This window comes from Nematolebias whitei, chromosome 19 (genome assembly GCF_014905685.2).
Source record: "Nematolebias whitei isolate Nwh7 chromosome 19, NemWhi1, whole genome shotgun sequence".
Classification (NCBI taxonomy): domain Eukaryota; kingdom Metazoa; phylum Chordata; class Actinopteri; order Cyprinodontiformes; family Rivulidae; genus Nematolebias; species Nematolebias whitei.
Genome location: NC_056516.1, coordinates 13731795 through 13745615, shown reverse-complemented (window position 1 = coordinate 13745615; position 13821 = coordinate 13731795). Strand labels below are relative to the sequence as shown.

Sequence of the window (13821 nt, the reverse complement as noted above, 5' to 3'; positions counted from 1 at the left end):
GGAGTGGTGGAGGGGTGAGACAGGTCCTTGATAATGGCAACAACAAAGAGGAGTAGTTGAGGGGTGAGACAGGTCTGTGGTAATGGCATTAATGCAGAAGGTTGGTGTCAGTGAGACAGGCCTCTGGCAATGACAGTAACACAGGAGGTGGAAGGGTGAGACTGGTCCTTGATAATGGTAATAACAAAGAGGAGTGGTGGAGGGATGAGATAGGTCCCTGATAATAACAATAAAACAGAGACAAGGTTGAGGTGTGAGACAGGTCCTGAGTAATGAAGCTGTCTGTCCTCAACACTGATCGCATGTACGGTTCAGTCAGAGGGAGTTGTGCGACAGCTTTGTGTTCAGCTGCCAGTTTAAACTAAGGACCTGGAACGTACACAGTATGGAACTTATGTGGTTTCAGCTGATTGTTTGCAGAAGAACCTGTCCATAGGACCTGATTCAACCGTGTTAGATAGTTTGTAGTCCGTTTGTCTCACAGTTCTGTTGGGGAGTTCATAGCCCACCTACTGTTAACTACTGACTGACTTCTGTGTTTGGGCTGCATCTCGTTCACAATGGAAAATCAAAGTCAAATCCTTCCAGCTGAAAGTCCACAGAGAGAGAACCATGCCCCTGAGACAGAAAACACTGGATCGTTGATGATCTGGATCAGACTTGATCAGCACGCATAGTTTGTCCATTTTGTGGACATTTTACAGCGTGATGGCAGGTATAGACTCCTCTTCTCCTCAACCTGTTGCATATCCCTCCTCTTCTCCCTCTGCCACCGCTTCTGTTTTTACCCCCAAAGTTATTCCAGACATGTTGTTGGTGCTAAGGGAAGCATCATCTGCCTCCTTGTGGGAGCAGTTCAGCTTCAGCAAGGCGTCCCAGGAGTAGGTGAGCCTGGCTGGACTAGCAATGAATGGGTTTGCTGGTTGCAAACAAAGTCCTTTAATGTGCCAAAGACCTGAGAATATGAGACACGTGCTGCCCAGATAGAGCACTCTTACCATCCACATCAAGTCGCACAAACACACAAAAAGTGCATAAAACAGCCAGAAAAAACAGTCATCCCTCACTTATCATGGGGGTTACGTTCCAGACACCCAGATAGACTTCCAGGTAGGTGAAAATCTGTGGAGTAGGGACGTTGTATTTATTTTAGTATTTATATATATTTTAAGCCTGTATAAAACCAGATCCCTTCGTTCGAGTGATGAACATAGTTATTTGGAGTTGCTGGCGCTGCTGCTTCTTCACAAAAGAGCACACTGAACGAGAGCAGACAGACTGATGCTACGACGACTGAGTCGATGAGCGCCTGGGATACAGAGCACGATGCTCTGGTTGGTCACCTTCCATCAATCAGCCAATCGTGTGTCGTGTACAATCTTACGTTGAAAACCCGTAAAACAATGAGTCCACGAAAGTCACATTGCGTAGTAGCGAGGGACTACTGTAATTCTTTTATCCCAACAATAAAAGCATAAAATATCCAACGGGGAGGAAACTTTCCATAGACTCTGTATGTGTTCCGTACCCTGGGTTCTTTTCTCACCTTAGTCACTTTCATATACTTTCAACCACTCCTGTGTGTGTTCACTCCAGCCATGGCCTCCACTCCTGACAACAAGTCCACTCGTCCAGTCAGCGCCCCCGTCACAACCCCAGTGTCTCCAGGGGAGGCCGCCCCATCCCCGATGCTGTCCACCCTGCCTCGACCTGACCACCATGACGGCTCGACACCCAAAGGCCAGCGCCATGAAGACAGAAAGATAGACCCGAAAAGGGAATGTAGGCTGGAGGGCACCAAGAGCCACAGCCCCAAAACCCCGTCTGCCCTAGAAATCAAGGTAAGGGACATGAACGCCTCGAGGGCACACTTAGTTCACAAACTACGTAAGGATAATTTATTGATTGTATCACTGCAACAGGTTTAAAGTAAAACTCAATGTATCTGCTAAGCTGCAGGTAGATCCAGGTCTACACTACTCTGGACAGTTTTAAAAACAGAGGTTTTCTGCCTCCCGTCTACACGTTAAGAGTTTTTGTTCAGGAAAACAAGATTTGCAAATACTGCTTTCCAAAGATCTTTTAGAGCTGTTTGGTGCATCCGTGTTGACTCGGATGATACTGAGCTCAGAAACCAAAACACCCGTGAGGCAGAAAGGCAGGACGTATGAGCTTTAATGTCAAGGTCACAATCAAGGTCAAAGTTAAAAGCAAGGCTATTGCTTTTCCTGTACTTAATGTCTGATCCGTTCAAGATAATTGGAACTTGATATGAATTTGTACCACCACTGGACAACATTTCACTTACCTTTACATCTTCCCAGCTCTAAGGTCAAGATCACAAATCAAGGTCAAAGGTTATACAAGGCTCTTCTGGGTCATTGCTATAGATTTCTGTATAATAGCTTGTCAACGGGTGTATAATGTACCGTATTTTTCGCTGTATAAGTCGCAGTTTTTGCATAATTTGCATGCCTGGCGACTTATACACTGAAGCGATGTATTTATGGATTTTTTCCCATATTTATAAACCAACTTTTGTCTGAGATATGACCGTTTTCATTCATTCTGACTGAAAATATTGAACACTACCATTTTCAGCCGCTAGATGACACTCGAGTAGTAAGGCATGCCGTTGTATCATGTAATAGGTAAAAGTGGCTATTAATGACACAATCGGCTTGCCATAGACTGCCACCTTCGTCCAGCTCTCTTGGAGCAACCATCAAATCGGTTTCATTTCGCTGCGCCGCCTCGACAAAATGCAGCCAATTTGACCATTGAAGTGCATTTATTAAGTAATAGTTCAACTGAGACACACCTTAGCTATAAAGTCGAACTAACAAATAAATATTTTTCGGTATTTATCTTGTTAAAGTTTGAAGAAATGTGCAGACACTCGTCCCTCTGTGCGTTCCTACTTCCACGTATCGGCTTTTTAAATGCAGCTGATATGACCGTCAAAGTGCATTTATTACGCAAAAGTTAGACTGAGACACACCTTTACTATAATTTTGAGCAAATAAATAATTGTTTTTAAGTGTTAACCTTGCTGGTGACGATTCTCAGTCATCCAGGACACGATAAATTCAAAAAACATTCAATACAAAAACAACTGGACTTCATCCGAGGAGCGAAACGTCTTCTGTTTCAAATGAAGTCCAGTTGTTTTTGTATTGAATGTTCTTTTAAGTGTTAATCTTGTTAAATTCTTGTTAAAGTCCTCCAGTGTGCGCTCCCGCAGCCGCCATTTGGCAGCCAATCGATTTTTGCCACAACACCGGCCCACGTTTTCGAGTTGGCAGCGGTGGTGCGTAACAAATGCGATGCGTCATCGGTGACGCATAATAGATGCAACTTATACGGCGAAGCGACATATTTATAGATTTTTCCACTTTATTAGACATATTTGGACTGATGCGTGCGACGTGCACGGCGAAAAATACGGTATGCGGTACTGTTGTTACGATTGTTTCTACTTTGCTGAACTTTGATTGTGTGCTTAAATAATTAATAAGTGAGAGTAAACGGTAAACTTTACCCAAAAATGAATTTAAGCTAAACATCTTTCTCTGTATCAATCTGTTGTTAATGAAGTTGTCCTCGCCCCCTAGTGGTGTGGTGTGGGTAATACAGCAATTAATAAACAAATGTTGTTTTTTTTTAACTGAGTAAAAACAATCCAGAGTAGTGTAGATGAGGCCCAGGACTCTGAACTCTTGACTAAAGAGAGATTTAATATTGATAAGAATAAATATATGTACAAAAGCAGTTGAAATTAGAGACCTTTAGGTTCATGACTTCCCCTTGTTGCCAGGTGGAGGTTGTCACTGTACAAAGGTGTTTTTTTAATTTCTGTGAGGATTCTTTCTCAAACTGTGAGCTTTGGTCTACCAGACTGGGTCCAGAAGAGACAGGAGGCACTCTCCAGCTCTGACGAGTGGGGAAAAAGAGAGGAAGAGCCAGGTTTGTTCACCTGATCTGAACAATTCACATGATGGTTTTTAGAGATGGAATCAAACACAGACGATGATACTTTTTCCCTTTGATTTTTTTTTCTTGATATTCCGTTCTTCCGGTTTCAAAACTAAGAGTTTTGCAGTTGCATTAACGTCAGGACCAAGTGACGTACACCAGATTTATATTCAGTAAAAATGCAGCGTGACTGCCGAGTGCTGTCTGACTTTACCATTTATAAACTCTTAGCCAAAGTGTTGTACGATTAGAGACGAGCAGAGGACACAGGAGAAAAGACATAAATCATCAGAACTAAAAAACAAACAATTGGAACGACTCCATTAATATGAGGTTAAAACCATCTGACACTGGGTCGAAGGCCAGGGAGTAAATGTGTTTTTAAACCAGGCTGCCTGACACGTATTAGCAAACCATTCCACAGTTTGGGACCTGCAACTTTGTTAAAACTTATTGACGAACAAATATTTAGCTAATTTATTTGGTAAAACAAGCAGAACTGAAGCTACAATTATCAAAACAGTAGTTAAAAGCCAAGTGTAATAAAATTATAGCTAAAAGCTTAAGGGAGTAGAAAGACAGCAGGTTAGCTGTAGGTATCTGTCCGACCCAGATCTGATTTCTTGATGACATTCTGAATGTCCCAAATCTGATTTTTCTAATCCGACCCAGATCGTTCTCATCTGTAGTCCTAAATCAGATCCCCATCTGATGTTTCTAGAAGCGCCTCAGTCTGAACGCTCAGACCTCATTTCATTTAGCCTCTGACCTGAGTGAGGCCGTGGATCGAGCCAAGTGTTGATGATACTGAGACCAGTATCAGGTTAAAGCTCTGAACTCCACACGACTTCAGCTGCAGAACACAAGTCCAGTTGTTTTAATTTGTCCTGCCCTAACCAGCATCTAACCCTAACGTTAGAGTTGAACCGTATCGATGCTAATGTGATGTGATTAATACTTGAGCTTAGTTTTACCTTTAGTACATCGGTCCTGTTCCAGAAATAAAATGCTGCTCAGGATTAGGCAGAAAGCAGCAATATATATATGCAGTATATGCCGTAATTTCCGGACTATAAGCTGCTACTTTTTTCACAAGCTTTAAACCCCGCGGCGTATACAATGCTGCGACTAATTTGTGGATTATTTTTTTTGACGGGCTAACGAGCTTCATGCTGCCAAAACAATTAGCCTCATCACACCCGGGTGCTCACATAGCTACTCAACACACGTCTCTCTTGGGGGGTGGGTCCTCATGACTCAATGAAACTACCTGTATATGTAAAGGTTAAAAACATCTGACCAGTGAAATTACCGAAGAGGCCACAGTGGGGAGAAGGTGAAACTTTGTCCCCCGCCCATCCCCCACATTTCCCCCTTTAAATAATTTCTCAGTTTCTCACCCCCCCACCCCCCCCCCCCCCCCCCGTCCCCCCAGGGAGGTGGGAAACTGTGCAGCATTGCATCATTAGCTATGTTTACATGGACATAAGTAATTGGATTAAACGGCCATTCGGAATAAAAGTGTGTCATGTAAACGCCCCATTCAGATTAATTTTTGTTGTTTCAGCTCGATCTGAATTAATTTGTAATCAGAATGAGATGGCTGGTTTATTCTGATTCCGAAAGGTGTTCATGTAAACACGTAATCTCATCATTGTTTTCCGATCGTGAAAAACTGACCGGACTGCACATGTGTGACCGATGTCATTTCCGCCTGGCTAATGCTAATAATATTAGCATGTAAGGGAAGTAAAACTGATCGGTGAGCGACACAACATTTCTTCTAGAAACTTTGAAAAAGCTCAAAATTACGTTATCAAATTAACGTCTCCACTGTCATTAAAATCTGGCGCGGGTCCATTTTGGGCGCTCAGGTTTGTTTACGCTCATCACGGAAGTAGAACTTCTTCTTCTGTGTTTTTTTAAGGAGAGTCTACCACTCAGCGCATGTCAGTACTTCTGTTCCGAACAAAGCTCGCTGCATGTAAATGCTCATCATGAATGGATTGTGCCCATGTAAACGATACATTTGGATTATTTAATCTGAAAACATTTCAATCCAGTCAAATAATTTTGCACATGTAAGCATAGCTATTGCTTCCTCCGAAGATAGCGCTCAATGACTTCCTGGTAGTCTACTGTATTTTTTTTAACCAGCACTGTTCAGAAACAGTTCCTGGTACATATTTAATTAAAAGTTTTAAAAATATTTCTGTGTAAATACTTCATGTTACAACATGGACACCCACAGTTTATAGACATGTGCGGCCATGTACAATTTTATAATTTTGTTTAGTGGGCACAGCTTATATTCGGGTGCGCTCAATAGTCTGGAAATTATGGTATAAACACTGGACTCAATAATCCTGTCAGACAATAATGTAATTTGTTCTGATTACACACCTTCAGAGCCGATCCACTCATGCTAACATGTAGCCTCCATGTGTCCGTCTGTGAACGCAGCGCGCGGCATGTGACGTCATGTCTTCGTAACCGTGGACTGTTCGCCCTGGACTCTGATGGAGACCAGGTTGAGATTAGAATGAGAACGACCACAGAGCCTGCACGGTGAACGTAGTCTTATTACTGCAGGACTCGTCTTTAACGTTTTGTACGTTTTTCACCAAATCTTGATCGGAAGCTGTTTATTTCCTTCTTTGTAAAGTTCAGGTTCACAGTCAGTTGTTTTAAGTTTAAATATTTGTGCATGGTCTTCATGTTGCTGAGTTGAACAGACTGTAACGCTGCCTCCTTGTGGACCCCCCCTCCCCCTCTCCGCAGGACAGGAAGATGGAAATGGTTCGAGTCAGGAAGGTTAGCTCTGAGCTGGTTTTCTCTGTGACATGCCACGTCTGCATCATGAGCAGATTTATTACTTTTATTTTTTGTCTGTATTAGTGTTCCCTCATGGAGGCATGTTTAATTTCTTTATTGAGTTGTGTGTCTGTGTTTCACAGCTTGTGCTTGTTTCATTTATTAGGCTTATTTCATGACTTTTACAAAACCTTAACATTTACTTTATATCTTCCCACAGAGCAGTGAAAACCATTCAGGTTGAGCTGGGTCAAAATTACCCAACGTTATGTAGAGCTTCGGTCATCACTGACTCTTAACAACGAAGCGCGGTGCTCAGTGGTAACACAAAGCCCAGTATCAGACTAAACCACCCGGGGTTTCTGACTCTGGACCTGGACGCTTCAGTTGGAGGACCGATCTCAGTCAAATATATACATTTTATATAAATAATAATAAATAAGCCCTGTGATGGACTTGCGACCTGTCCAGGGTGTACCCCGCCCCTCGCACAGTGATTGACCCCCGTGACCCAAAATGGAAGAAGCGGGTAAAGATAATGGATGGATGAATATAATATAATAAGACTCCTCCCATTGTTCAAAACTGGAACCATTGTGACTTCAATTCCCAGGTTCCATTCGTGTCTCTAGTTATATTTCACTTCATTCGTGAAGCTTGAAGGAAACGTAAGAAAATAAAAATACAAACAGGTCATTTTATACTGCGGCCTAACAGATCTAACCACAGGGCTTCTTTTATTGTGTTTATTAAATTAATGTGCTACGGGCGCTGCCTTTTATTGAGACATTAACGTTTGAATCCTACTGAGCATGAACACCGTTCTGTCCAGTGAGGGAGTTTATTTTAAATGAAGCAGCCGTTAAAATGTTGCTGTAATCTGAGATCTCCATCAGTCCTTCAAACATTTGATCTCATCTCTGTGGAAATGAACATTTTTATGTTTGAACTGCAGGAAATCTTTGAGAGTTTTCAGGTATTCATGTTAAAAAGTTCTGGACTCGAGCACATTTATTAGAGGCAAACGTTACATCTTCTGTTCGATGCAACACAAGTGTGGGGTTCTGCAGAGGTCCATTTCATCAGGATGTCTCTCAAAGTCCAAACGTAAAACTTGAGTAGAAAAGAAAATATACCACACCACTTAATTTACTGAGCACTTAAACGAGCAACAAGGCCAATAAAGTGCTGTGCAGCAGAACAAATGAACAAAGCACACAGCAAAACAACAAAGTTAAATAAAAATATAGATATGAATGGAAGAAGATACTGTAATAACTAAATGGCTAACACTGTAGACTATAGACAGGTGAAGAACAAATCACACTGTGTCAAAAACAGGGAATAAAAGTGTTTTTTAAGATTCAGTTCAGTTCAATTCAGGATACCTGGATTATTGAGCATGGACTTTGTTCAATTCAATTCAGTTTATTTATATAGCACCAAATCACAACAAAGTTGTCTCAGGGCACTTTACAGGAACATTCACAAACATAAAAGCCAATTAGTAAAGTTCTCTATCTAAGGAATCCAGCAGACAAGATGAATCTTGGCTTCGTTGCAGTCTCCCATCCTGAGCAAGCACAGTGGCAACAGTGGAAAGGAAAAACTCCCTTTTAAAAGTTAAGACTCTGGCAGCAGCATTTTGGATCAACTGAAGACGTTTTAAAGTATTTGGACACCCAGATAATAAACCATTGCAATATTCCAGTCCAGACGTGACAAATGTATGGACCAGTTTTTCCTGCATCATTTTTAGATCAGATGTTTCTAATCTTAGTGAAATTACGCAGGTGGAAGAAGGAGGTTCTAGTAACGTTTTTAATGTGGGGGATAAAAGACATGTCCTGATCAAAAATAACACCAAGATTTTTAACATTAGAGCAGGAGGACAGATTAATGCATCTAAGGAGGGAGAAATAGATTAAGTCTGTTACATGTTGATGACTGTTTGTATTTATTTATAAAGGCTACTGATTGGTTGAGCGGCACAGCATCACGTGTGATCTCTGATACAGAACCCTAATCTTATCCAGTCCAGGGGAGGCGAGCAGGATTAACAGAACCAGCTGCTCCAAACCTGAATTTACCTGATAACGCTCTAATCCTGCTTCATAGTCCAGGGCACAGATTGAAATATTAAAGAGTTTTCCAACAATGTTCCATCAGGTCATCTGGATGTTTTTTTTATTTTTTTCCTGAAACGTTTCGTCCTTCATCCAAAGGACTTTTTCAATCTGAGAAGCTACCAACAAATTGAGTCCCACCACAAACAGCACACTTCCATAGTGGGAAAAAAAAAAGTTTGCTGGTGATAAGATGACCTCCGGGACCCGCCCTCTCCCCCGTCAACTCTGAGGCAGAAGTGGTTCGAAACGCCAACAGTTCATGCTCAATAATCCAGGTAATAATCCAACAATGTTCAGTCAGATCATCTGGACGGTTTATTTTTTTGGATTACTGAGCACAAACTTTGGTATTAACAGTTTTCATTTTTCTAAATAAAAAGCATATGATGCATTTAAGGACAGCACGGTGGAACAGTTGGTAGAGCTGCCGCCTCTCAGCAAGAAGGTCGCCAGATTGAATCCTGGCCGGGGGGGGGGGGGGGGGGGGCATTCTGGGTGGAGTTTGCATGTTCTCTCCATGTTGCATGGGTTTTCTCCAGGTACTCCTGTTTCCCCCCACAGACTAAAAACATGCATGTTAGACTGACTGGTAACTCTAATTATCTCTAGGTGAGAGAGAGTTGTTTGTCTTTATGTGTCCCTGTGATGGACTGGAGACATGTCCAGGTGTCCCCCACCTCTTGCACAGTGTTGGCTGGACATGGACACCAGTGACTCCCGTGACCCGAAAAGGAAGAATCAGGTTTAATTTATAATCCAAATAATTTGTATAAATCTTTACCACAGCTCTGAAGACTTCACAGAGTCTTGTTTGAATGAAGTCGGTTCTGTGTGTGATCCAACGCTGAGGACACGGAGAGGCTTTTACTGCACGCCACACCACCGCTCTCTGCATGTGTGTGCTTCTGCACGTCAACGCTGCTTCTCTTATTTTATGCCATCGTCATGATCACAACTGTTATTTTGCAGAAAACCTTTATTTCTGTGTTCACAACCTGTTTTTCTTCCCTGCTCCTCGTTTTCCACAGAAGAAATCCAAAAGACTCGAGGGCGAAACTATTTATATCAGGCATAGCAATTTAATGTTGGAGGTTTGTATTTTTATAGCTGGTTTTGTTGTGTCCGTTTCCTGCCTGCACGAATACGTTTCACTTTAATTTGGTTGATGTTTGTTGTTTTCTTTTCTTTTCTAGTTGAACCCTAAAAAGTTGGCATGCACAATTTTCCTCTCAGACACTCATGCAAGTAGTTTCACATCAGTTTGTCGTTTTTGTCCTTGACTCACGTCATGACTGGGAAAGTTTTTCTCACAGATAGATCTGGTCTTGTAGCTGCTGCTCACACTTCATGCTGAAACTATAGTAAAACTGGTGGATTTAGACTGGTCCTAGATGACTTTAGGGTCAGTCCACAGGTCTTGGTGCAAGAACCATCAAAAACACAAAGTATGCGTGTAATAGGTCAGACGTTTTCTGATTTCTTAAATGTGTAAAAATTTGACTGACTAAAAAATAGAAAGAAGAAAAACGATCTTAATGCAAACTTGTTAAGAAAATCAGTTAATTCAGTGATGATCCTGAGACTGGAGAGCTTCTGAAATGACCCCAGGTCAGGTCCAGCAGCACAGAGAGCTGGTTGGAGACTCCTCTGAACAGGGTCATCTAAAAATCCAAGATGGTTCATTTATTATATGTGTTTGCAGAGTGTTAGGCTCCTGACACAAAAAAACATGTAAATCATTTCAGTTGATCAAGTAATTGCATCAACATGTGCAAAATAAGCTCATCTTGGCAGCCATCTTGGATTTTTCAAATGGCCAATCAGGGAAATTTAACAAATACCTCAGAGAAAATCATCGTGCCAAATATGGTACTTGTATCACAATTTGCATGTTTTTTTATTTATTATTTCTTCTACTATATGATCTAATCAATATGTAATCCAGGGGGGTCCAGTCCTGGACCTGGAGGGGCACCATCCTGCATGTTTTAACTTTCTTCTTGCTCCAACACATCTGAGTAAATGGTTTAATCACCTGTTCATGATCTACAGAAGCCCGTTGAGCTCCATTTGATTCAGATCAGGTTGCTGAAGCAGAGGAACATCTGAAACGTGCAGGGTGGTGTCCCTCCAGGACCAGAACTAGGCCCTCTGGTCTAATCTGAACACAGCCAGGACCAAACTCACTGCCGTCTGAAAACAGCTCCAACCTTCAGCATCGGTGTACCTTTACACACGTGTGAGCCTGACAGTCAGGGGTCAGCAGCTGCAGCTCGTCCAGAGGTCATGCCAGGAAGGAATTTCTTGTTTCTGATCAAATAATTGTGCAAACAAAAATAAGAACCATGTCAAGATTTATACGTCAGTGTTTGCATCATTGTGAAATTCTGGAAACTAAAGATGTCGCATACGGACCAGCTGTTCACTCCTGGGTGAAGTTGTTCAGCACACTTATCTACAGTACAACAGGTTCTACACTACTTATTAATAACCTTTTATTTTTAGTCGTCTAAGAGAAATGTTTAGTGACTGGAGTTCACGATACATGTTTCCATCAGGAGGATGTTAGTTGTTAGATAAACCTGACTGTAGCCAGATATCATGTGAGGAATGTAGCTGCCATGAACTGAGACAGTTTTCTGCTTTTTCTGTTTGAATGTGTGAAAAAAACCTGAAATTACAGGGATTATCATTTATTAAGTATTTATTCTCACTTTCCCAATCATGTGTGTGGCTTTGATTTCACAGAGTTTTAGCCTTTAGTTTTCATTGGCTCCCATTGATGTGGATGATGTTATCTCCCCTCCATCTTGATGCTACTGGACGTGATGTTTTGTGTTTCTGTCAAACTCTGAGCTGATTTTACATTATGGGATGGATGACTAAGATTCTTGACTTTGTTCTTGGATATGTAGTAGAGAATGGGTCTTTTTGAACAACCCACTAAAGGAGTACTAAAATTTGGCAAAACTCCAACAACTGTTGTTTTTTAATTTTTAGTTGCTAGTAAACGAAGAGGAGATGCTTCTCAGTGAGAAACATGACCCTGGAACAACTTTTACAATCTTTTTAGTTTTAAGTCCAACACCTACCATTTTTTAATGTTACAGATCTATCAAAAGATGATGGAGACATAAATAAATACCTATGTTCTGTGGGAAACGTAGACCACCAGATTTCTTTTGTGCAAGGCTGGAGGAAGCTGCAAAGACGAGCAGTGTCATGGAACAAATACCCTCACTGTTCTCACCCCTGCAAAACCAACAAACCCCCCACCTCCTTTCTGACTGAAGCCTAGTTGTTTGTCAAGCACCAAAATATATACAGGAAGAAGAAGAAGATGAAGAAGTTTGGCAGCAATAGAAACAGAGAGAGCGGGAGTGAGTCATGAGATTTGATATTTAGCATGTTTGGATTTCATAGTTAGGGTGTAGTTTAGTGTTTAGTCAGTTTTAGTGCATTTGAGACAAAACAATGAGGCAATTTTTGAACGTGAACTTGCAGGTTGTGTTTGAGGTGGAGGATGGAGCTGAAGACCCAGAAATGGACGGCGCCAAGAGGTCAGAACCTTCTCAGACAGCAGAGGCAGAGATGAAAAGGGGAAACAGAGTCTGAGACAGAGTGAGGACTTTGATGAAGAAGTAGGAGATCCATTATTTGTTTTAGAAGAAGGAAAGAGAGGAAGAGCGCACCGAGCGCCACGCTCCTGCCCGTGAATACATGCGCCTTCCTGCATGTGAACGGGCACTCCTGCCTGTGCCAATCTCTGGCGTGACATCATCAATGATGATCTTTGGTAATAATCAGCCGTGTGCTCGAGTGTATCCGTGACTGGTTTGCTTGTTTTAGGGCTTTTTTTAAAACTCTTGCGTGACCTGAATTTGGAAAAAAAAAAAAAAACATAACCACCATATTCTACAACAGTGATTAGCTCTTAAGAGCACTTGGGACTATAATGGTGGGTGTTGGACTTTGAACATATTCAGTGTCGTTGTTAGTAAAATATAGGATATATTATGAGATTGGCAAATATTGGATTCTGTTTTTATTTACATTTCACGCAATATCTAACTTTTTCAGAACTGGTGTATTTATTGCCTGTTTGTCTCCCTCCCATTACTCCTGTAAAAGTAAGTTCAGAAACATTTTGGTCTATTTTTTTTATTTATTCACCTACATTTGTTTCTTGTGTACTCACTGTAATGCTGTATAGTCAGTAGTCATCCTTTCCCTCCTCCTGGTTGTATTTCTTCTCTTCCACCGACCTAACCTTACCTTTCCATTCCCACTGAAGGACCTGGACAAGACCCAGACAAAGAGTGAGCTCATGCGTCACCACAGCAGCATCAGTGAGCTAAAAAAAAGTTTCATGGAGTCTGTTCCAGCACCTAGACCCAGTGAGTGGGACAAGCGTCTTTCCACCAACTCACCACTTCGCACAGTGAGCATCAACGGCCAGCTGCAACCAGCGGTGAGTCTACGAACTGTAACACGGGACTGATGACGGGGAAATATAACGTTGGAAATCAGCTACAATTGTTTACTTTTTGTAGAAAAATAAGTGGGATTAAAAACCAATCATTCCTTGAAAATACATATCCTCAGCACCTTTCATGTCAAGTTTAAAATTAGATCATCTCATGCTGAGAAATGATGAAGTTCTAGCTGTTCTGCTCAAATCTTAAAAATAACATCAAAGAAGATGTGATACTCAGACGAGGTGAAGTGAACGACTGTCGGCTTCTTCAACATCAAACTTTGACCTAAAGTCTGTTAGACTGACTGAGTTACAGATCGGTTGTAGAGGAACATCCAATTGGATGCATGGACGGATGGGCGGATGGATGGATGGACAAATAGGTAGATGGATGGATGGATGGATGGATGGATGGATGGATGGATG

The 13821-nt window shown here is 41.7% G+C and overlaps 1 protein-coding gene across 3 annotated transcripts in view; it reads left to right on the top strand.

Annotated features, from left to right (window-relative positions):
• epb41a (erythrocyte membrane protein band 4.1a) overlaps positions 1 to 13821 on the top strand; it is a 79161-nt gene that overhangs the window by 32157 nt on the left and 33183 nt on the right. Inside the window, exons 12-16 of one of the 3 annotated variants that reach the window (XM_037693107.1) lie at positions 1597 to 1841; positions 3898 to 3966; positions 6757 to 6789; positions 9947 to 10009; positions 13213 to 13389. In XM_037693107.1, the coding sequence (XP_037549035.1) occupies positions 1597 to 1841; positions 3898 to 3966; positions 6757 to 6789; positions 9947 to 10009; positions 13213 to 13389 (587 nt within the window). Of the gene's footprint in view, positions 1 to 1596; positions 1842 to 3897; positions 3967 to 6756; positions 6790 to 9946; positions 10010 to 10111; positions 10160 to 13212; positions 13390 to 13821 lie in introns of all 3 variants that reach the window. The other 2 variants (XM_037693109.1, XM_037693110.1) reach the window with 2 other exon arrangements.